The 25,575-nt window shown below is 40.4% G+C and overlaps 1 protein-coding gene across 1 annotated transcript in view; it reads left to right on the forward strand.

Annotated features, from left to right (window-relative positions):
* The window catches only part of PRKAR2A (protein kinase cAMP-dependent type II regulatory subunit alpha), a 70,009-nt gene extending 44,986 nt beyond the window's left edge, over nt 1-25,023 (forward strand). The window contains exons 5-11 of the mRNA NM_001191367.2: nt 4,509-4,615; nt 7,450-7,603; nt 13,645-13,746; nt 14,788-14,862; nt 21,319-21,384; nt 24,235-24,376; nt 24,840-25,023. Coding sequence (NP_001178296.1) covers nt 4,509-4,615; nt 7,450-7,603; nt 13,645-13,746; nt 14,788-14,862; nt 21,319-21,384; nt 24,235-24,376; nt 24,840-24,973 — 780 coding nt within the window. The 3' untranslated portion in view covers nt 24,974-25,023. The remainder of the gene's footprint in view (nt 1-4,508; nt 4,616-7,449; nt 7,604-13,644; nt 13,747-14,787; nt 14,863-21,318; nt 21,385-24,234; nt 24,377-24,839) is intronic.
* Nucleotides 25,024-25,575: the final 552 nt, after the last annotated feature.

Consider the following 25,575-nt stretch of genomic DNA (forward strand, 5'->3'; position numbering starts at 1 on the left):
CATTTCAGTATTGAAAAATAAAATTTTCAGATTTAATTATATTTTTCTGACATTTTATCATGAAAATATTTTTTTTTTTTTGAAAATATTCAAATACAATGAAGTGAGAAGGGTTTTACAGAACATGTATTTATCCTCTGCCTTGATTCTAACATTAACATTTTGCTATGCTTGTTGTGTTATATACCATCTACCCTCAACAGAGGGGTTAGCAACCTTTTGCTTAAAGAACCAGATGTGTGCTGTGCTTAGTCACTCAGTCGTGTCCTACTCTTTGGGACCCCATGGACTGTAGCCCACCAGGCTTCTCGGTCCATGGGATTCTCCAGGCAAGAATACCAGAGTGGGTTGCCATGCCCTCTTCCAGGGTATCTTCCCAACCTGGTGATCGAACCCAGGTCTCTCTCATTGCAAGCGAATCCTTTACCATCTGAGCCACCAGGGAAGCCCATAGCAAATATGAAACATTTCTGTCACAACTACTCAACTTCATTATTGTAGCAGGAAAGCAGCCATAGGCAATGCATAAATGAAAGTGTATGGCTGTGTTCCAGTAAAATGTTTACAGTCAGCTGTTTGCTGCCCTACATTAACGCATCTTATTTTTTTTGGATAGTCTCAGTGTAGTTCCCTTAAATATTTTGGTGTTCATATCATGAACTGGAGTTCAGTATTTGTTTGTTGCTTTTTAATGTAAAGTTTTCATGTAATGAAACACATGGATGAGTTTTAAATGTACATTCACTTAGGTTTGACAGATGTATACACTTAAGTAATCCAAGCCCCTGTCAAGAATATAGAATTTCGGGGACTTCCCTGGTAGTTCAGTGGCTAAGACTCTGCACTCCCAATGTAGAGGGCCCGGGTTAAATCCCTGGTCAGGGAACTAGATCCCTCGTGCCGCAGTTAAGACCCAGCACAGCCAAATACATAAAAATAAATATTTTTTAAGAAGAAAGAGGATTATAGAACTTAGGACTTCCCTGGCGGTCCAGTGGCTAAGACTAAGACTGCACTCCCAGTGCAGGCACTTAGCAGGGAGCTAAAGTTCCGCATGCCGCACAATGTATGCAGCCAGAAAAAAGACACAGAATATTACTACCACTTCAGAAACTTCCCTCATGCCCCTTCATGATCAACTCTTATTCCCCTCCCCACAGAGGCAACTTCTATTTTGATTTATTCTACCATAAATTCATTTTGCCTTCTAGAATTTCATGTAAGTAGAATCATACGTGATATGAAATCATATAAGATTTCACATAATAAATCATACAAGATTTCTCTCTGTTGTAAGAAACTCCTTTTGCTCAGCACAATATTTTTGAGATTCTTTCATGTTGTTCAGCATTCCATTTTCTTTTTTCACTTTTTATTTTGAACTAGTTTTAGCCTCACAAGTAAGATGTAAACATAGTAAAGAGTTCCCATAGGCCCTCATCTAAGTTCCCCCAATGTTAGCATCTTACATAACCACGGTACAGTTATCAAAACCGGGGAATTTACATTATTACAGTATCATTAATTAAACTAAAAACCTTGTTCAGCTTTCATCAGTTTTCTCCCTAATGTTTTTTTCCATAGTTAATGATCCAGTCCAGAGTCCCTTATTGCACTTGGTTGCTATTTTTCCATAGTCTCCTCTGGTTTGTGATAGTTTTCAGTCCTTTCTAGTATTTCATGATCTTGACAGTTTGAAGAGTGCTGGTTAGTTACATTATAGAATATACCTCAATTTGAATTTGTTTGCTCTTTCTTCACAATTGAAATGTGGTTATACATCTTGGCCAGACTACTATAGAAATTATACTGTGTCCTCAGAGAATCAGGTCGAGGGATCCATTCAGTGTGTCACTGTTCATGGTGTTAGTTCATTCCCTTTTATTTCTGAGTAGCATTCCATTATATGAAGATGCCAGTTTGCTTATTCATTTTTCTGACAGTGGGTACCTGGTCTATTTCTTGTTTTTTAACTCTTGATAATAATGCTGTGGACATTTTGTACTCTTCAATAAAACACCTGAGGACAAAAATCCCTGAGTCATAGGGTAGATGTATTTTTTATTTTATACAAAACTGCTGGATCTTTTTCAAAGTGGTTTTACCATTTTGTGTTCCTTCCAACAATATATGATATTCCCAGTTTTTCTATATCCTTATCAACTTTTGATATTATCTGTCTTTTAAAATTTTAGTCATTCCAGTGAGTGTATTTGTTTCCAGTTTAAAAACAATTTGCTTCTCAAACTTTTGTGTTTAAATCTTCAAATTTATGGAAAAATCAAAACTTGCATATATTCTTTACCTAGATTGACCAGTTGTTAACATTTTGCCACATTTATTCTGTCCCTTATGTGTGTATGTATGCACATATATAGGTATGTATAAACTGCTTTTTTAGGTCCTGAGACATTTATGAGTATATTGAGGACATCATGGCTCTTAGCCACTAAATGCCTTAAGTTATATTTTCCAAGAACAAGGATATTCTCCTCCATTAACACACTATCATTATTAAGCCCATGAAATTTAACACTGTTGTAATAATATTACCTAAATACAGTCCATATTAAGCTTTTCCCAGGAAAGTTTTCTATAGCTTTTTCGTTTTGTTTTCCAGTCCTGAATCACATGTTGCTTTTGGTTGTTATGGCATGACTTTAGTCCCTCTAACCCAGATTGCTCCCCCCGTACCTTATTCTATGTCTCATGACACTGATGTTTTTGAAGATCTTCTGGGCTAGAAGATTTGTTACTCAGAACACGAGGCTGCCAGTGGACAGCCCACAGGCCAGACACACCAGGTGTAGATGTATGTGTTTGGCCTGTGTTGTATGTGAAAATTTGAATTTGTTACCTATATTTAAATAGATTTCAGGCAATGCTGGGCTCACACTCCACATGAATGTGGACACACGAATAGCAAGCCTTCTTTTATAGTATCTGTCAGCTTGTACAGTATTCACCACCCATGGAACTAGGGAACTAAGGAGCTGCTTATTGGTGATACATTAGTTTAAGTAGCAGAATGCTAAATCCTATGGAATTATTCAGCAATAAAGTTATTTCCTCGCCAGGCCTTCAATCCACAATCCTCCAAAGAGAAAGTCTTTCTGTGAGTTGAAACTGGTCTTTAGTGCTCCCTAACAGTCACTGGGGCTTCCCAGGTGGTGCTAGTGGTAAAGAACCTGCCGGCCAGTGCAGGAGACATAAGAGATGAAGATTTGATCCCTGGGTGGCAAGATCCCCTGGAGAAGGGCACAGCAACCCACTCTAGTAGTCTTGCCTGGGCAATCCCATGGACAGAGGACCTGGGTGGGCTGCAGTTCATAGGGTCACACAGAGTTGGACGCTACTGAAGTGACTTAAGGAGATCAGCCCTGGGATTTCTTTGGAAGGAATGATGCTAAAGCTGAAACTCCAGTACTTTGGCCACCTCATGCGAAGAGTTGACTCATTGGAAAAGACTCTGATGCTGGGAGGGATTGGGGGCAGAAGGAGAAGGGGACAACAGAGGATGAGATGGCTGGATGGCATCACTAACTCGATGAACGTGAGTCTGAGTGAACTCCGGGAGTTGGTGATGACAGGGAACGCTGGCGTACTGAGATTCATGGGGTTGCAAAGAGTCGGACACGACTGAGCGACTGAACTGAACTGAACTGAAGCGACTTAGCATGCACATTCGCTCAGCAGTCACTGACAGAGGGATGCTGGCCCTAGACTGAGACCACTGTATTGTTAGAATTGAATAGCACTGTTTTGATTATTTTAATATTTGTTGGTACAGTTACCTTCTGGTTATTGCAGGTGATATTGGTAAGTAATTGTATGTGTTGTATATAAATAACTATAGGAATATTAAGTATCTGATAATAGAGCTTATTTATTAAGTACCTATTATATGATAAATATTTTCCATAGATTTTTATCCTTTAGTCATGAAAGTTGATGAGCTGGAAGCTATTTATTAAACACTTTTTTGTAATAAAGAAACAGACTCAGATTAAGTGATGTGCTTGACTAGGAAGGGCAGCTGTGCTGCTTCATGAGATAACCTCTGAAACATCTCAGCCTGTTAGATTTGACGATCCTGTTAAGATCAACACCTGTAGGAAGGTGGCGTCACAACATTACACATGATAGAGTAGAGCCATCATGGCTATACACGTGTCATCAAGGCAGGTGACAGTCTTGTGTGGCTGGGTGAATAGGCACCATGGTTTAGATGCTGTTTTCACACAAATTGTAGAATGTTGTGTTTTTTGTTTTTTTTTTTTTCAAAAACAATACTGCCTCAGAGAGCTTGGCAACTGGGCTGTGTATGTGGACATGCAAAGCTGGATGGCCACAGGAAGGCATTTGTTTCAGACCCTTGCATTTCTGCTTGGATGTGGGGGATAGTCTGATGTGAGGACTTCTCCCATGTAGTCACCACCTGAGATAAACACAGTTAAATTTTTTCCTCATAAACGTAAAGGCCATTTCTCCTTGTGTGTTTCCTGCAGGAACAGCTATCCCAAGTCCTTGATGCCATGTTTGAAAGGACGGTCAAAGTTGATGAGCATGTCATTGACCAAGGAGATGATGGAGACAACTTTTATGTCATTGAACGGTAGGAGATGGTGTTTTGCAGTTGTACACCTGTACTTAGTAAGATTCGCGGTTCAGGGCAAGTGCTTTACCCTGTGCCTTGTTCAGCCCAGACAGGACTTAGGGCCAGGTTAACAAGCTCCTCAAAGTTTGCTGCTCTCTGTCCACAGCCTGCCCTTCTCTATCTTCTGCTGTCCTGAGTCCTGAGTACAGTGCATACTTGGGTTGCCACTATCTACAATTAGGTGAGCTGTGCAAGATGCGCTTTATAAACATGTTATTTGCAAGTGTCCAAGAGAAGTACTTTCCATGACACTTTATTGTCATCTGGATCATTCAATCCTAGCCTGATTTTACACTTCGGTATATTTCCTCAACCTCCATACCTCTGGCCCCTTTTGGCTCTGTTCCAGGTTTAGGTCTGTTGGGAGACATGAAATGTGAGGGTTTAACCTGCTCACCCTGGTGTGTTCTCACCTCTTGAGCTATTACTATTGGTATATCTGGGGGACTCCCTCTGACCCCCTCTCAGTCCTGAAAAGAACACTTACCAGAGTTTAGGATCAATAAGATGTTTCTTCACCAGTGTCTTCCGTTAGTTATTTTTCATTTTTTCCTTTCAAGTAATTTCACACTTAAGGAATTGTTACACAAATAGTACCAAAAATTCTTAGAAACCTAGGTTCCCGGGTTAATGTTTTACCAGATTAGCTTTGTGTTTGAAAGTAAGTTGCAGGTATAAGCCCTTTTATCTCCAAATACATGTATATATTTCCTAAAATAGGACATTTTCTTACATAAGCAGAGACCAGTTATAAAAATCAGATATTAACATTTTATACAGTACTCTCATCTACTGTGCAGACCTTACTCAATTCTTTCCAATTGTTTCCCTGATTTTTAAGGGTCTTTTTATCTGTACCAAGTAGCTGTACTAGATTCAACTAGTCCTTTTCCTTATCAAAGCCTTTTGCTCGTTCAGAAAAATGTTCAAGAATGTATTCCTTGGATAACCTTTGGGCCCTTGATACCATGACAAATAGTTCCAATTAGAGTTAGAAAGGAAATGTTTTATTTAAAGAGGAAAGATGATACAAATGATATCATCTTAAAGAGTCTTTTACTTTTATCTGTCATGCTTAGGCTTCCTTCATAGAATTCTATAAGTAGTGGCAGAAAAAATTTTTTAAGTTATATCACCACTTTTTTTGCTTCTTGTGTAACATGTGATACCTAGTGATTTTTATCAGACAAGTGGAGGCTCTTTGTAGGAAATTTAAGGGAAAAAAAACAAGTGAAACAGAGAAGAAAGTAATTTTGCCCTAATTTTATTACCAGAGTATATTCTTTCTTTTTTCCTCCCTTGGCCTTACAGTTAGGTCAGATCCATTACCCCAGATTTGGTTCAGATATCAAGACTGATCATACCATACACACAGACTAAGAGGATATGAAAAGATTGATCATTCTCATAATGAGTGTTTTAAAGGTGAACAGGGTAGGTTCCCAAGAGGTTCAAAAATGACTTAAGACAGCACAGAGAGGTGACTGGCTTGGTATTTCATGGTGTAGAAGGTAGAGCTGAGGTAGAGTACTCTTGTATATGGGCAGGCTCTTGTGTGATTTGGATTTCCCATCAACACTAAATGAGGGGGCATCTAGGTTTTCTTATCAACTTTCCCAGATGTGAGACAGAAGAGGAAGAAATACTGGAGTGGTAGGGCTTCAAAGCCGATAACAATCAAACATGTAAAATGTAGTTAACTCTTTATTAAATTTATATATATTGCTTTCATATACATTGACTTCATTTTAAAAATCTGTTTGAAGTGGTTTGCCATAGGATACAATATTATTCTATGTCATCATTTATATTGACTACATAATATGAATATAGACATATATTTGACCTATCTTATTGTTAGGAGATTAAATTGTGATTTTTGCTGTTATAAATATTACCTGGTGAGCATCCTTGCAGTTAAATATTTTCCAGTATCTTCTATTATCTCCTTTAGAATACCCTAGAAATGAAATTACTGTGTAAAAGGGTCTCTTCAAGGAATTTGTTCTGTTGTTAATTATCTTGGAGAAATTTGGAAGTTTACATTTGCTTCAGTGGTATATTGAGAGTGCCTGTTTCTCCAAATGCCATCCATTGTGAATGTTTTTCTTTAGCCACTGTTAATGAACAATCAATAGAGAGAAAATTGTATTTTTAAAAAATTTTAATCAATTCTACATCCTAGTTTTCAACAGACTACAAAAGAAAACCCAACCAGTCATTTCGATACCTACAGGAAAAGCATTTGACAAAGTTTAGCACCTTTTCATGGTAAAAACTCAGCAAAATAGGAATAGAAGGGACTTTTATCCAACCCGATTAAATGCATTTATTTTAAAAAATCTATAGCTAACCTCATACTTAATGGTGACAGACTGAATGTTTTCCCTTTAAGATGGAGAACCAGAGAAGCATGTCTGCTTTCACCTCTTCATGCAGTATTACACTGCAGGTCCTAGCCGATGCAATAAAGCAAAGAGAAAGAGGGAGTGAGGAAAGAAGAACTGACGGGAGGGAGGAAGGGCAATACAGGTTGGAAAGGAAGAAAAATAAAGCTGTCTTTGTTTGCGGATGACATGATCCTCTAGAAAATGCCAAGTTCACTCATTAGAACTAATGAGTTTAGCAAAGTCACATAATACTAAGTCAAATGCAAAAATCTATTATGTTTCTATATGCTAGCAAAAAAATCTGTTGGAATTCCCCCAATAACAACATTGTATATCATATGTACCTTCTATTCATATATACCTGCCCATTATAAATGAAATTGTTTCTTATTGTATTTCCAGGGGAACCTATGATATTTTAGTAACAAAAGATAATCAAACCCGCTCTGTTGGTCAGTATGACAACCATGGAAGTTTTGGAGAACTAGCTCTGATGTACAACACCCCAAGAGCTGCTACCATTGTTGCCACTTCAGAAGGCTCCCTTTGGGGACTGGTGAGTTAGAGAAATGGTCCTCCTTGCATAGCATGGTTTTCATCCCCCTTACTTCTGGGTCTCTGTCCTTGGCTGTTGGTTCACGGTATGTATTATGGCTGATTATCTGAAAGACACTGTGGAAGGTCTTGACCAATGTGTTTTTCCATTTCCCTGAAGTGATTTGTCAACAGACTGCTTATTACAAATTACATGGAAAAGACTGGGTCTTGTGGCCTAGCAGTTGTGTCAGCTCTTACTGCATTTTCTCTTTATGTTTTCATCAGACAAGCAGAGAGAGGAAGGATAACTACAGAAGAGACCAGTCTAGAAAAATGAGTGTCATTGAAAGCTCTGCCAAAAGTGTTTTCCATCTCTAACTATCCTAGGACTAACTTTTCACTAACAGATGGTGTTTGACCATCTGTTTATTCATTGGTCCATGCCAATAGTCAGTAGATTTAGATGACCAGAAAGGCTGACAGCCGTATTCTGGGAAACAGAACTTTCCCAGAATATCTTAGGCATAGTCTGCTAAGGTCCTGTCCTGTATTATAGATGACCCGCCTTGCATCCTTCAGTATCAAGCCTTCAAAATATATAACTCTCTTCCTTCTTAAAAGAATCATCCTCTTGTTCAAATTCCAGATTTTGTTTTTAAAATGTTCACCTCTATGGTAATTTGTTTCCATTTAAGTCCTGAAATCCCTCACCAGTCCAAGCAGAATTCCTACAAGCAGAATTAAATATATACCTTGAAATTATCAACATATTTCCTCAAATGAAATCACATTTTAAAGACATACTAAAGCACTTTATTGTGCTATACTAGTGCAGAATTAAGAATGCTCCTGAGCAGGACCTCCCTGGAAGTCCACTGGTTAGAACTCCTTGCTTCCACAGCAGGGACTCAGGTTTGATTCCTAGTTCCCACAGTGAACTAGGATCCTGAATGTGGTGTGGTACAGCCACAAAAAAAAAAAAAAAAAAGATTGGTCCTGAGGGATGAGTAATAAACTGGCTTAAGGAAAATACATCACACACCTGGGAACCCAGTGCTTAAAATATTCAACATAGATCAAGAAATAATGGGGGAAAATAAACTCAGTTTTAAAATATGTTGATGACAACTTCTAGTCCAGGCCAAGACAGAATAGCCCCATTCCTCCCTAGTCTTCCCTGTTAAAGCTAGAAAACTCTGGGTATCATACAACAGGCAAACATAGGCGACCCTGAGAGAGGGAAGCGAGAAGGTGGACTGGTGAGGGATTTCAGGACTTAAGGAAGGATATGACAGTGAGTTCCCCAGGTTTTCATACTAATTGCCATGTATCCCAGCATTTTTCAAGAACTGAAAGAAAAGAACTGTCAACTGAAAATTCTATACCTCATGAGAATATCCTTCAGAAATTAAGTTTCCTTCAGAAACTTTGTCACCAGCAGGCCTACCTTGAAAGAATGACTAAAGGAAGTTCTGTAAACAGAAAGGAAGTGATAAGAGGAGATTTGGAATATCAAGAATGAAGAAAGGACAACCAAAAGAGTAAACATATGGATAGACATAAAAGTCTATCCTCCTTTTTAGTTTTCTAAAATAGGTTAGATGCTTGAAGCAAAGTTATAACATTGTCTTATGTGATTTTCACTGTATGTAGAGGAAATATTTCAAAGGGTCCTAATCACTGCAGATGGTGACTGCAGCCATGAAATTAAAAGATGCTTACTCCTTGGAAGAAAAGTTATGACCAACCTAGATAGCATATTCAAAAGCAGAGACATTACTTTGCCAACAAAGGTCCGTCTAGTCAAGGCTATGATTTGTCCAGTGGTCATGTATGGATGTGAGAGTTGGACTGTGAAGAAGGCTGAGTGCCGAAGAATTGATGCTTTTGAACTGTGGTGTTGGAGAAGACTCTTGAGAGTCCCTTGGACTGCAAGGAGATCCAACCAGTCCATTCTGAAGGAGATCAGCCCTGGGATTTCTTTGGAGGGAATGATGCTAAAGCTGAAACTCCAGTACTTTGGCCACCTCATGTGAAGAGCTGACTCATTGGAAAAGACTCTGATGCTGGGAGGGATTGGGGGCAGGAGGAGAAGGGGACGACAGAGGTTGAGATGGCTGGATGGCATTACTGACTTGATGGACTTGAGTTTGAGTGAACTCTGGGAGTTGGTGATGGACAGGGAGGCCTGGCGTGCTGCGATTCACGGGGTCGCAAAGAGTCGGACATGACTGAGCGACTGAACTGAACTGAAATGAAAGTTAAGCTTCTACACTTTACTCACACTTCTAAAATGTTGACACCAGTAGACCATGGTAAGTTACATATGTAAATATAATACCTAGAGTAACCGCTAAATTAACCTGTGCGAAGAGATATACTCAAAAGCTGTACAAATCAAAAGGAATTCTAAAAAGTAATTCAGGTAACCTACGGAAAGGCAAGAAAAGTGAAATAGAAGAACAGAAAAGAGAGGGGAGAACAGAAAACATTGAATAAAATGGTAGATGTCGACCCTAACATATGATTTGTTACTATAGATGATCTAAATATGCCAATTAAATGACAGAGACTGGTAGAATGGATTATCTTAAATGACCCAACAATATGCTATTAATAAGAAACTCACTCAAATATAATAATATAGGTAGGTTGAAAGTAAAAGGACAGTAATAGATATACTCTATGCAAACATTAACCAGAAGAAGTCAGGAGAAATTAAGTTAGTATCAGATAAGTAGATTTCATGGCAGAGAAAATTACCAGAAGCAACAAACTCTAACCCTATAATTTTCATAATAATGAAAGAGTTAATCTACCAAGAAGACATAGAAGCCCTAAAGCTGTATATACCAAACAACAGAGCTTCAGAATATGTAAAGCTAATACTGATAGACCGAAAGAAAAACTAGATAAATCCACAACTGTATTTGCAGACTTCAACACCCCTTTCTCAACAATCAATAAATAACTAGAAAGAAAATCAGGAAGGTTATAGGATTTAGCACCACCATCAACCAAAAGGGTCTAATTGAAACTTAGAGGACACGTCACATAACAGCAGAGAATACACATTCTTTTCAAGCGCGTGAATGTTTACTGAGATAAACTACATATATCCTGGGATATAAAAAGTTAGCAAATTCAAAAGAACTGTTCTGTAACCACAGTGGGATGAAACCAGAAATCAGTAACAGAAAGATAACAGGAAAATCTCCAAACACTTGGAAATTAACCCATTCCTAAGTAATCTGAAAGTCTCAATAGAAATTTATTAAAACTGAACTGTGAAACTGCTTGCCTTCTGGTTGGGATATGAGAATTAAACAGAAGGACACGAGACAAGCCATACCCTTAGTGCCTGGCATATGTTGGGTGCTACCGAGTGGGGACACCCGCGCCCCTTGGTTGTGGGGCTTCTCCCCACCCCTCTCTTCCTGAAGCTCCCTCTCCTGAGATCCCAGCTCTGCCTTTCTAGTTCCTCGCCTTATCCTGTGCAGACTTTCTTCCTGTTCCTGCTATCTTAAGTGAGATTCATCTCCCTGCTGCCTTAAGTGATCTTTTTAGATGTCTTTTTCTCCTGCTTTACAGTCCAAGCCCTTCCAACGCTGCAGTACTTCCTTCAGGAGAGTGCCCCCAGAGTGTCCTCCACAGTGTGACTTCTCACTTGTGCCTCCCAAGGTCTTGGAAATGCCTTCTGAGGCTAAAGCAGGGAGGACCTGGTGTTGCCACTGAGTTTCTCAGATTGGATTCCGTACTGCTCAGACGGCAAAGCATCTGCCTACAAGGCGGAAGACCTGGGTTCAATCCCTGGGTCAGGAAGATCCCCTGGAGAAGGAAATGGCACCCTACTCCAGTACTCTTGCCTGGAAAATCCCATGGGCAGAGGAACCTGGTAGGCTATAGTCCATGGGGTTGCAAATAGTCGGACACAACTGAGCGACTTCACTTTCTTTTACTAGGGGCAACTGCTACACTTAGTCTCTTCCCTCTTTGTCTTGCTTGCATGAAAGTCAGTAGAATCTTTCTCAGGGAACTTCTGCAGTCAAAGGAAAGGGTGGCATTATTTTTCTCTTTTGAACTTCAAGGCTGTTTGCTGAGGGGGCTACCATTTCACAGTAGGAGTTTCCTCTTCACAGCTCCATTGGAAGCTCCCTGAAAGCTGGGGTGGTGCTTTTTTATACCCTCCACAGTCACAGGAGCTGGACTTGTTCAGCATGGAAGCTCTGGGAAGTGTAAAAGCATACACAGAAAGATTGGAACACAGATAAGTCACTCTAAGAGATAGCAGTTGTTTTCTCTTTAGCTGGAAATACAGTTCATTGCTACAATTGTGGTAATCTTTGTTATGTTATCGGTGGCTCAGATGGCTAAGAATCTGCCTGCAGTGCAGGAGACCCAGGTTTGACCCCTGAGTTGGGAAGATCCCCTGGAGAAAGGAATGGCTACCCACTCCAGTATTCTTGCCTGGAAAATCCCATAAACAGGGGAGCCTGACAGGCTGTGGTCCATGGGGGTCTCAAAGAGGCAGACACCACTGAGCGACTAACACTTTCACTTTGTAACATTATAAATGGATTTAGAAATACTAGTTTTTTGACAATGTCTACTCAAACATAAGGAAGGGAACTTCATAACTCCCATTGTCTCAATCTTGAGTGTTCTCTTTCCACAGCACCCTTGGCCTCGATTGGCCCAGAAAACACATGGAAACTGAAGTCTAAAGATAATGGAGTGATACTCCAAAGTACAACAGTAACATTTTAAATGATATTAATACATCTCCAGCCTTGGACTTCAAAAAAGTAGTGGCGAGTGGTGCAGCCCATTAGAGCAATCAGGGATTGCATGGCTTTTTGCAAGCAGATGGATCAAAAAGAAAAGAGAGGCAGAATCTGGCTTAATGCCAGAGGGCAGACATCATTTGTACGTCAGTTTAGGAAGGGAGGGTAGGAGTCTGCCACGTTTTACACTAGGAGCACAGGGCACAGGAGGTGACTTCTGTAGATGGAACTTGGCATGGGAGTGGACCAGGGAACTCTGATGGTGTATGAGCCAGTGAAATCGATTTAGACATCTCTTCGCAGTTGTCTTCTATGTGTTTCCTCCACCCAGCTCCCACCCCATCATCAAGAATACTAAAATAGCAAACCTACACCTAAATTTGCCCTTACCCCCTTACTGTTTTTCATTCTTTCAGCCTTTAGGATGTCATTAGTATACTTTCAAAAAAAAAAAATTTCTATTCCTGAGAGCCCAAGGTAGAAGAAAGGTGCAATTAACTCAGGTATAAAAACTGCCTAACCTTGTAGGAGCCTAAGCAATTAACATTCTCCTGGCTCATGTCCCTCCCCATACACACATACATGTATTGGAGAAGTACCTGACCATAACTCTGGTTAGCTGTCTCGAGTTTGAATCCCTGACTTGCTGGGGTCAAGATATGTTTCACATGCCTGCCTTCCATCTTGAGTTTCCTACTTTCTCTCTCCATTAATTTATAAAACCTCCCCTTCGGATACCGGACAAATTTATATTTTTGCAACAAAATTTTCCTTGATCACTCCAGGCTATTGTGAATGCACTCTCTCCTCAGAATTCTTAAGGGACTCACTTTGTCTGTATAGTTCATTTAGCAAATTTCATATGCAGTCTTGAACTGTGGTTTTTTTAATTCCTATAAATTTTGTATTACTTCCCCATTGAGATTATAAAGTCCTTTAGGGCAAGAACCATCTTACTGTCTTATCTCCTTTTTTTGAAGGTGTATCTTTTCACCTTGAACAGTGACTGTGAGCTTTTTCAATTTTTTATTTTATTTACGACCTATAGGTGGCACTCATTGAGTACTTGACAGCAAGTGACAACATGAGACATTTGTCTTGTCCAGGCTGCAGATCTTTTTCTTCCAGTGATGACTCACATTGAAGTATCATTAAACACTCAGTTGATCCAGTACCTTCCAAAGACTTCTAATCTTTGCTGTGGCATAGTTTTAATTAAATGACAGATGCTGTCTTACACGGGCACTCACCAGAATTTTCATATTCTTTCTTACAGGACCGTGTGACATTTAGAAGAATCATAGTGAAAAACAATGCAAAAAAGAGGAAGATGTTTGAATCATTTATTGAATCTGTGCCGCTTCTTAAATCACTAGAGGTAAAGCCTATTTTAACATGAGTCTGTATATGGGAACTTAAGAAAAGCTGTTAAAACAATTCTCTTGTTAGGTTTTTGTTTTGTTTTTTTTTTGAGGTGGCCAAAGTACTGGAGTTTCAGCTTTATTTTATTTTTTAACTTTACAATATTGTATTGGTTTTGCCATATATCAACATGAATCCACCACAGGTATACACGTGTTCCCCATCCTGAACCCTCCTCCCTCCCCATACCATCCCTCTGGGTCGTCCCAGTGCACCAGCCCCAAGCATCCAGTATCGTGCATCGAACCTGGACTGGCGACTCGTTTCATATACGATATTATACATGTTTCAGTGCCATTCTCCCAAATCATCCCACCCTCTCCCTCTCCCACAGAGTCCAAAAGACTGTTCTATACATCAGTGTCTCTTTTGCTGTCTCGTATACAGGGTTATTGTTACCATCTTTCTAAATTCCATATATATGCGTTAGTATACTGTATTGGTGTTTTTCTCTCTGGCTTACTTCACTCTGTATAATAGGCTCCAGTTTCATCAACCTCATTAGAATTGACTCAAATGTATTCTTTTTAATGGCTGAGCAATACTCCATTGTGTATATGTACCACAGCTTTCTTATCCATTCATCTGCTGATGGACATCTAGGTTGCTTCCATGTCCTGGCTATTGTAAACAGTGCTGCGATGAACATTGGGTACACGTGTCTCTTTCAGTTCTGGTTTCCTCAATGTGTATGCCCAGCAGTGGGATTGCTGGGTCATAAGGCAGTTCTATTTCCAGTTTTTTAAGGAATCTCCACACTGTTCTCCATAGTGGCTGTACTAGTTTGCATTCCCACCAACAGTGTAAGAGGATTCCCTTTTCTCCACACCTTCTTCAGCATTTATTGCTTGTAGACTTTTGGATCACAGCCATTCTGACTGGCGTGAAATGGTAATTCATACTGTTCTAGCCCATTTCAATGTTGTTTGGATACTGTCAGTATTTGTGACTTTTATTGAAGGTCTTTTCCTTAGAATTTGTGTGTTCATTGTTTCAGGTGTCAGAGCGAATGAAGATCGTGGACGTAATAGGAGAAAAGGTCTATAAGGATGGAGAGCGCATAATCACTCAGGTGAGTGGGGACCTCGGGCAGCCCCTTTCTTGGAAGTTACCTCCTGTAGAACTAGTGTGTCTTTGCCACTCATCCTGGGGAACTCACGCTGCAAGGTCCTCAGGCACACTTCCTGCAGAATCTTCTGAAGCTCATCAGTGTTCACCTCTGGCCTCTGTTCACCTTTCCTAGGCTTCTGGTTTTGTTCTTTTGGATATTGCTTTCTTTTAACCCTGAGTAAGCCTCCTTCATCACTGTTAAAACCTGGAGGTCAGAGGGTTGTGTATTTTCTCTCTCTGTTTGGCCCAGTGTCTCTTAGCTAACCCAATACACAGCAGGCTTCAGTGACTGACCAGGTGTGTACGGTGCCTTTAATGTTTCCGTTGTGTTTCCTTTGTTACTTCAGGTACTGTAAGGATCGCCACACAGTGGACTTGAACATTATGATGAGTGCTGTGTAATAATTTTTCTTATCTACTGTGTTTGCTTTTTAAATTATATGTAAAAGGCATTATAGATTTTTCAGATCTATAATTTTATATTTCCGTTTCTATATTATAAACTTCTCTGTGAGTGGTTCTGGCAAGATCACTGGGAAGGGGACTTGCCTGGCAGTCCGGTGGTTAGGACTCCATGCTTCGACTGCAAGAGTCATGAGTTAAATCCCTGGTCAGGCTGGGAGGCTAAGATCTCACAAGCCACACACTGAAGCCAAAAAAATTTTTTTAATTAAAAGAACAAAAGGAGCACTGGGGAGATATCTGGTTAGTCTGGGTTGAGGAATGTGCCCTCCTTGAACCTACTTGGGGCTAGAAGGAAGACTCAGAGTGAACAAACCTAAATCCCCAGACCACCCCTGGGGCCTGGAGGTGGAGTTGACCCAACCAGTGCCACAGAAATTAATCAGACTGATGGCAGAAGGAGAGAGAGATGCTCCCAGAGAAAAAGGACTAACGAATAAATGGTGTCTAAGTGGCATCTCCAAATGCCTTTGTTTTCCAGATAGCCCCACTGTTAATAATTCCTTTAATTAGAAGTTGGTTTGATTTAGTAAGTATTTGTTAAGATAGACAAGTAGGACCAGATTTAAGTGCTATAATGAGAGAGGAAAGAATGACAATGAGAATGTAGAAAAGGAAGTATTCCATATGGTTTCAAAGAGGAACCAACCTTTGAACTAAGCTGAAAGAACAAGTGCATTTTCAGCATTTGAGGTCAGGGAAAGATCTTCCAGGGCAAGAGAACAGTGTAAGCAAAGGCCGTGGGTGTGAGCTTTGTTCCAGGCCAGGTGTCCTGGTATGGGAAGAACGTGCAGCTGAATTGCCAAGATGGAATGTGTTGACTGGCCACATTTGTTTCTGAACCTGCAGCGCTTTAATTTACCCCCATAGAACTTCTACTTTGTCCTGAAAGCCCCAGGCCTTCAGGAGGTATATCAAGAGGTATAAAAACCCACAGTGTCTTCTGGGATATGTGTGTTCTTGAAGTTAGGAGTGCTAGGTGGTGGTGCAGAATGGACACAAATTAAGATGATACCCACCTTATAGACCCCTTTTGGCAGTGTCTCTTGACCAAGACTTCTCTAAGGACCAGCAGTATTAGCATTATATCAGAATGTTAGAAATTGTTAGGAATTATGGTTCCTGGGCCCCACCCCAGACCAACTGCAAAAACCATACTTGATGTTGTTTTGTTTGTCTGCTTGTTTGTTTGGTCAGCTTTGTTACCCTGTATTTGACATACAATAAAATTACCAAGTTTAAGTATACAATTTGAGAGTTTTATAACCACCCCTGTAATCATAGTGTAGAGCTTTTCTAATCACCTCAGAAAGCTGCTTGTTTGTATTTTAAGTAAATCCTCTCACCCACCCCCTTATTCCTGAAAACCACTGATCTGCTTTCTATCACTTTAGAAATTCCTTTTCTAGAATTTCACACAAATGAAACCATGTAATGTGTAGTTTTTTCATGTCTGACTTATTTCTCTTAGCATAATGTTTTTGAGGTTTGTCTATGTTGTATGTTTCAGAGGATTATTCCTTTTTGTTGGAGAATAGTATTCCATTATACAGATGTACCATAACTTGTCTTTCCACTCAGCAGTTGAGAGCCATTTGGGGTCTTTGCAAATTTTGGCAGTTATGAATAAAGCTGCAATAAGCATTCACATGCAAGTCTTTACATGGATATATGCTTTTATGGAATTGCTGAGTCACATGGTAAATATTTGTTTCACAGGTTGCCAAAATGTTTTTTAAGATGTCTGCACCACTGTGCATTCCCCCAGCAGTGTTCACGAGTTCCAGCTGCTGTGCATCCACATCAGCACTTAGTACCAGGTCTTTAGTGTTAGCCATCCTAGAGTGAATATCTCATTCTGGTTTTATTTTACATCTACCTAATGTCTAATGATGGTGAGCATCTTTTCCTGTGATTGCTTTTCATCCATACGTTTTCTTTAGTGAAGTACCCCTTTTGCCCTATTTTAAATTCGGTCATTCGGCTTCTTAATATATTGAGTTGTAAGAATTCTTAAAAAAAGATTCATTGATTGATTCATGGCTGTGCTGGGTCTTCATTGCTGCACACAGCCCTTCTGCTGTTGCGGAGGCCACTTTCTGGTTGTGGTGCCCTGGCTTCTCATCGCAGTGGTTCCTCTCATTGCGGAGCACTGGCTCTGGATCACTGGCTCGGTAGTTGTGGCCCATGGGCTTAGTCGCAACTTGTGGGATTCCCTGACCAGGGATTGAACCTGTGTCCCCTGCATTGGCAAGTGAATTTTTTACCACTGAGCCACCAAGGAATCCCCTGAGTTGTAAGAATTCTTTATGTACTCTGAGAACAAATCCTTTACCAGGCAAATGATTTGTAAATATTAATCCCAGAATGTGGCTGTGAGGCTTGTCTCTTCATTTTATTAGTAATACATTTTATTAGTAATACCTTAAAAAGCAAAAGTTTTAAATTTTGACAAGTCCAGTTTGTCATTTTTTTCCATCTTGTAATTCACTCTGTTTATGTCCTACTTAAAAAAAAAAAGTTTGCATAATCAATAAGATTTTCTCTTATTTAACTTCTAGGCAAGTACTGTTCAGTAGAAATATTATGTGAGCCACAAACAATTTAAAATATTTTAGCAGCCAAATTAAAAGAAAACAGGTGAACTTTAATTTTAATAGGGTATTTTAACCTACTATATCTGAAATATTACATTCCAACATCTAAGTGATATAACAATTTAATAATGAGATATTTTACATTTGGAGGATATTCAGTCTTTAAAATTCAACATATATTTTACACTTACAGCACCTATGAATTTATACAAGCCACAGTTCAGGTGCCCAGTAGTGACATGTGACTAGTGGCTCCTAAACTGAACCATACAATTCTAGTCTCCTAGTTTAGATCTTACATTTAGATCTGTGATCCATTTTGAATTAATTACAAGATAGAGAAGATTAGAGCTTTTCGTATGGCTGTCCAGTTACTTCCGCACCATTTTCCTATTCCACTGCCTGGACACTTGGAATGAGGATCAGTCACCCATGTATGTTTGGGTCTATGTCTGGTCTCTTTTGTTCCACTGACCTATGCCTGTCTCTCAGTTAATGCTGTGTTGTCTTGATTACAATAGCTTTATATAGTAAATCTTTCAATGAGATAGTTTAAAGCCCTCCAAATTTTTTATTCTTTTTCTTAATTATTTTGTCTGTGCATTTCTGTATACATTTTACAACCAGCTTATCAACTTCTACCAAAAAAACCTGCTGAGCTTTTTTATTGGGATTACATAAGTTGAATCTATAGATAAGTTCGGGGAGTAGTTGACATCTTAATAGTGAGCCTTTTGGGACAGTCTCAGCCTATTGAAAGTGATGCTGTTGGCTAGGAATGCCTGGGGTACTCATCTTTGCCCGTACTGTTAATACTTGTGGTGAGCCTTCGCAAAACATTTACCCTGGCAGAGCCAACGCCATAGCTGGACCAGCCCTTCTGGTTCTTATTATGATTGCAGGATGCACCTTGAGCAACAACCATCTGGGAACTTTGAAAAATCAAGGTTTATTACTCACAGGTCCTGAGGGGCAGGCCCAGAGCTGCACAGTGAGTTCACAGGGGAAAGTCCATTCATGCGCATGTACTGACCTGGAGTTGCCTTTACTGGGATGACGGTGCTTGTGGTGCCCAGGGTTTTTCGGGTTTACTCATTACTGGTATACCTCAGACAGAAGAGTATCTTCCCTGGTGGCTCAGACAGTAAAGAGTGTGCAATGCGGGAGACCTGGGTTCAATCCCTGGGTTGGGAAGATCCTCTGGAGAAGAAAACAACAACGCACTCCAGTATTCTTGCCTGGAAAATCCCATGGACAGAGGAGCCTGGCAGGCTACCATCCATGGGGTCACAAAGAATCAGACACGCCTGAGCGACTAACACATACACACAAACAAAAGAGTAGGAATTTGGGCACAAGAATGTAAAAATGGGGTCACTCAGGCAGTTTTCATTTGTTCTAGGGGTGGTTACACAGGTGTGACAACCATCTGGGAACTTTGTAAGTGTAAAAATTCTGGGAAGTGTAAAAATTCATCAAGCTGCAGCATTGAAATGAGCACTTTAAATTATAATTGTTATATATCTTTCTAAACAAAGGGCTCAGACACCGCCCTTTACCACTTCTCACTTCTCCAGTTCTCTACCGCTCACTACTCTCGTCTTGGTCACCAGAGTGTTTCCATACATTTGACTATTACTCTTGACCTCCTGGCAGCGCTGAACACTGGTAATCACATCTTCCTTTATGAAACTCCCTTCTTGGACCTAGAAATGATTTTCCCTCTTGGTGGCCCTGAGTCTGGCTCCTCTTTAGTCTCCTTCATGGCTTCCCATCTTTCATCAACTTATATCCTAAAGCTATTTGTATTACACGAATAGAACTTATTGGTGATTTGGTTCTGCTGCATGTAGGGTCAATTCAGTTACTCAGTCTCGTGTCTGACTCTTTGCAACCCTGTAGCCTGCAGCATGCGAGGCTTCCCTGTCTATCACCAGCTTCTGGAGCTTGCGAAAACTCACATCCATCAAATCGGTGATTACATCCAACAATCTTGTCCTTAGTCGTCCCCTTCTCCTCCTGCTTTCAGTCTTTTCCAGCATCAGGGTCTTTTCCAAGGAGTCAGTTCTTCCCATCAGGTGGCCAAAATATTGGAGCCTCAGCTTCAGCATCAGTCCTCCCAATGAATATTCAGGACTGATTTCCTTTAGGATGGACTGGTTTGATCTATCAAACCAAAGGATGGTTTAATCTATCTACCAAAGGACGCAGGGTACCTACCCAACATGGCAACACAGAAATCCACAGACAGCCCCTTATAAGGCTATGGAGCAGTGGTTATTATGTGGTAACCTAGGACTAGACTAACTCAGGAATGTCAGCCTCAGCTGTGTGTGGTCCCTGTGTGATGCATGAAGGACATGAAGTCTTATGAAGACATACAACCTGTCACATGGAATGAGAGCGCATGATTAGTATTGGATTATTCAATGTAGATGGTCTTTGCTTCAGAAGTTAAGTGAGAAGTCAGAGACTGATGTGTGCCTGAGAGCCTCCTCTTCCATATCTGCTTGCCTACCTCTCACCTCCTTCCAGGCTTTGCTCGCATCTCAGCTTCTCACTGAGGTGCTCCTGTATGCTATATAACATCTCTTCCCTCACCACTCCAGATCCCACATTCCCTGCTCTACTTTTTTCCTATGGCCCTTATTGCCTTCCAGTACAGCAGCATAATTTACTGATTCATTATGTTGGTCATTTACAGTTTGTTTACTCTACCAGACTGTAATTTCCACAAGGGTAGGGATATTGTTTATCCACTGATTTATCTCTCATGCCTGGCACATAATAATTACTTGTTGAATTACCTGAATAACTGGTTCAGCTAAGTGGTTTAACATCAAAACAAGCAAAGCAAAGCCTGAGGCTTGTAAGAGTGACATCAACCCCCATGAAGACACCTGCCTCACCAAGGCGGTGCTTTCTCCAGCTCCACGCTGTCCTCTGGAGGGCTGTATTTGATGGTGGAGATCATCGCTGGGCTTCATGACCCAGGGTTAGCCAGGAGTCACCTTGATACTGCCTGCAGCCGACTTGGCTACTTACCCCTTATCATAGGTCTCGTTAGCTGACCAACATGCACTGTAAGAATATGATCTGTGCAGTTGCCAGCCTGAGTATATTCACGGAGACAGATGGGAATATTCTATGTTAGGAAGGAGAGATGTTTGTCAGTCGTAGTTGGACTGACATCCCTGGTGATCAGGATCCTCCTGTTTTTGTTCTGAATTGTTAGCCATCAATTGGTTTGTAGGTTTGGAAAATAATAAAATTGGAACTCAGGCGATGTGAAGATTGTCTATTTCTGTGTCCCTCAGTACATATGTATGGCTCTGACCTCACCTCTTCTCCCTTTTCAGGGTGAAAAGGCTGATAGCTTTTACATTATAGAGTCTGGTGAAGTGAGCATCTTGATCAAAAGCAAGGTGAGTTTATGTGTGATGATGTGGGTTGTTCCAGGGGAGATCCAGATGCCAGGTATATGCACAGAATGTAACTGTGTTTACTTTAATAGTGTGAAGTGTATTTCATGTGCCAGAATCATAATTGTTACGTGAGATATGTGACTGACAGAGACCAGGGTTTAAGCCCTTTCATTGATAAATATTTAGTATATATATATCTTTTTTGTTGCTTTTACCTCTGTTATGTAATTAAGGATATGAGAAGTAGTGACCTATAAATCAATAAGAAAAAGGGTAAGTACCCTAATAGAAAATTGGAAGATTATTGAATATATAACAAAGAATACATTGTGAGTGTTGGTTATGAAAAAGCTTCCTTTTTAGCATGCTAGGAAGGGAGTCTCTAGGGCAGTTATTATTGTGGCCATTTAATGGATAGGGAGACCCAGAAAACACAATGACCTATAGGTGGAAAGAGTGATTCTTACAATAAATTCATCATCATTAGATATTGTTTCAGTTTTTTTTTTCCTTTCAGCACTTTCTTTTTTTTGTTTTGTTTTGTTTTTAAATTTTATTTTATTTTTAAACTTTACAATATTGTATTAGTTTTGCCAAATATCGAAATGAATCCGCCACAGGTATACCTGTGTTCCCCATCCTGAACCCTCCTCCCTCCCCATACCCTCCCTCTGGGTCGTCCCAGTGCACCAGCCCCAAGCATCCAGTATCGTGCATCGAACCTGGACTGGCGACTCGTTTCATACATGATATTATACATGTTTCAATGCCATTCTCCCAAATTTCCCCACCCTCTCCCTCTCCCACAGAGTCCATAAGACTGATCTATATATCAGTGTCTCTTTTGCTGTCTTGTACACAGGGTTATTGTTACCATCCTTCTAAATTCCATATATATGCGTTAGTATACTGTATTGGTGTTTTTCTTTCTGGCTTACTTCACTCTGTATAATAGGTTCCAGTTTCATCCACCTCATTAGAATTGACTCAAATGTATTCTTTTTAATGGCTGAGCAATACTCCATTGTGTATATGTACCACAGCTTTCTTATCCATTCATCTGCTGATGGACATCTAGGTTGCTTCCATGTCCTGGCTATTACAAACAGTGCTGCGATGAACATTGGGGTACACGTGTCTCTTTCCCTTCTGGTTTCCTCAGTGTGTATGCCCAGCAGTGGGATTGCTGGATCAAAATACTGACTTACTATATGATACTAAATCAACTTAGTGTGAAACCTTTTACAGAATATTTTTTGTAAAAGTTAAGTGTGGAGAAAGAGCACTTCCCCAGTAACTCAGTGGTAAAGAATCTGCTGGCCACTGCAAGAGATGCGGGTTGGATCCCTGGATCAGGAAGATCCCCTGGAGAAGGAAATGGCAACCCAGTCCAATATTCTTGCCTGAAAAATCCTGTAGACAGAGGAGCTTGGCAGGCTGCAGTCCATGGGGTCGCAGAGAGTTGGACACGACTGAGCAACTAAACAGCAACAATGGAGAAAGAAAAATAAGATTACTGCCATAAGATGGCTTGATTCCTAATTAAAATTTTTTACTTATAGTTTTTGGACTACTGATATATGTTCGTACATTTCTCGTATTTATTGACACCTATTGATCACAGCATAGTATTGTGTTTGTAGGTCCAACAGCATTGTGGCACTGGATTGGGAAAGAAGGGGAGCTTGTCAGAGATTCGGTCTTGTTCTCTGCCCAGACCTACCGAATCAGAATCTGCATTATATCAAAACCTACAGGGGGCTGGTGTTCACAATACAGTGGGATAAGTGCTCCTCTAGAGAAAGGACTAGGCGGACATGAGCATGTCTGCAGTCCCAGAGAATACGACAGACACTGGAGAGCATTGGCTCGGAAGGGGTAGATCAGCTTCAGAGCAAACAGGTCAGGGCAGAAGTGTGGAAGGAGGGAAAATCAAACCATGTAAGTGAGCGTGGTGCTTTTATTTATTTTGCTAAATTAACCTTCAAAAAATTATTTATCTGCCCCTGCCATAAAGTGGCTCTTACAGGTTGAAACTAATTCTTACTAATAAGTATTTTTTTCATTTAAACAAGTTATTGCTTAGCTTAGCAGATAGATTTGTTAAAAAAAAAAAAAAAACTAGATAGTAAGTAAAATATAGTACATTATTCTCAGTAATTCAAAAAGCACAAAATATAACCTGTTTGATTTCTTAAACTATTGTTTTAAAATTCAAACTACTATAAAAAGTTTTTAGTTACTTAACTCTTCTAAACAAATGTAGTGGGACCACTGGTTTAAGATGCAGACAGCACATAAACATGAAATTGGTCTCTGTAATGTATTGTCTGAGTCCTGCTGGGCCTTAAGTCAAAAAGAAGTAGCTCTGAATTGTGACTCTAACCAAGAGAAGCATTGGCATTATTTAGGAAGAATTAGCAAAAGACCTTTTCTTTTTCCTTGTGTCTCAGAAGTCAGCATCTACCAAATGGATTGCATTCATATATATATTTAAATGTACATATAACATATTAAATATTCCATACATTTACTATATGTTAAAGGATATTAACATAATATATGTTGGTTTATATACTGTATTACATTAATATGTAAATTAGTATATAATATATACTACAATAATATTTATCTATATACACACACACCTCACCTCTTGGTAAAAGCCAGCTCCTTTGGTTAAACCAGGCCCCTGGGAGTAGCCCATGCAGTTTACACAGTGTAGTCAGTCTCTGCAACACGAATCTCTAGGTAATTATGCTAAGTGTACTGAGAAGGGACCACAAGGATGTGCAACTGGACGTGCCTACTTGTGATTCTGGAATCAGGCGTGTTCTCTACCTGTTCTAGACTAAAGTCAACAAGGATGGTGAGAACCAGGAGGTCGAGATTGCGCGCTGCCACAAGGGGCAGTACTTTGGAGAGCTTGCACTGGTCACCAACAAACCCAGAGCTGCTTCGGCTTATGCAGTGGGAGATGTGAAATGCTTAGGTAAGAAAGATGCTTTGTGCGTTATTTATTTATTTTTTCCTAACATGCACTATTTTTTCCCCATCAACACGCCTTGACTTTCTCACATCTAGGCTTGCACAGTTTGTGTGACCAACCAGAAATGGGTGAATGTGTTCTTTTAGCAAACATTCGTGAACACTGACAATAGCCTGTGAATAAGACAGGCATAGAAGCCCCCAGCCTATGTGGAAAGAGCAGAGATGCGGACTGGTATCCAGGGCTGTTCGGGGACAGAGAGGATGGGTGCTGCTACGCTCCACAAAGTCTCAGTAGCAGGGCTGTGTCCACATAATACCCCATCTTTTTCAAATGTCCAGTATCCAGTGGTCTGATTCCTCGGACAGGAATGGACATATTTAAGAAAGGTTTACATGAGGGAAGCGACTTTGCCTTGCTAGTGTGGAGAACTCATTCTCTCCCTCACCTCTTTCTAACAATACAGTTATGGATGTGCAAGCATTCGAGAGGCTGCTGGGGCCCTGCATGGACATCATGAAGAGGAACATCTCGCACTATGAGGAACAGCTGGTGAAGATGTTTGGCTCCAGCATGGATCTGATCGATCCTGGGCAGTAGGTGTGCCACACCCCAGAGCCTTCTCAGTGTGACACCAGAAACTTCCGGTCAGCCACAGAACACAAACAGAAGACATAACAGAACCGTTCATGCCGTTGCCACCGCCGCTGCCATTGCCATGGCCGTGGGCACTTAGAAAACCTGAAAGTCAGCACTAAAGGATGGGAGAGGTTCAACCCACACCTCCACTTTGCTTCTGAAAGTCCATTGTTAGACCACTCGTCACGATCACTCCAACCCAGTCTTCACATCTTTGGTTCCAAATGGCATGTCTCTCCAACAATTTAAGTGCCTGATACAAAGTCCAAAGTGTAAACATCTTCCTTTCCTCTCTTGCTGCTACTATGGCTTTTGAAAGTTACCACAGGTTGGCACAAACCTGTGGTGTAACTGTAGACACCTTCCTCCAACCTTTCTTAAGGAGGGACATGTTGTAGCCTTCCGTCTCCTCATCTGTCTTTGGAGAAAGTCCACATTTGTTCACAATTGTAGCCTTTTTGATTGTACCGTTTAAAGTGGTGGCAGATGTGATGGAGGTCTGTGGGCCTGTGGCACTGCACTGTCTGCTGACAGTGGCACACAACAGCTGTCCCCCAGTTCTC

This window comes from Bos taurus, chromosome 22 (genome assembly GCF_002263795.3).
Source record: "Bos taurus isolate L1 Dominette 01449 registration number 42190680 breed Hereford chromosome 22, ARS-UCD2.0, whole genome shotgun sequence".
Classification (NCBI taxonomy): Eukaryota; Metazoa; Chordata; class Mammalia; order Artiodactyla; family Bovidae; genus Bos; species Bos taurus.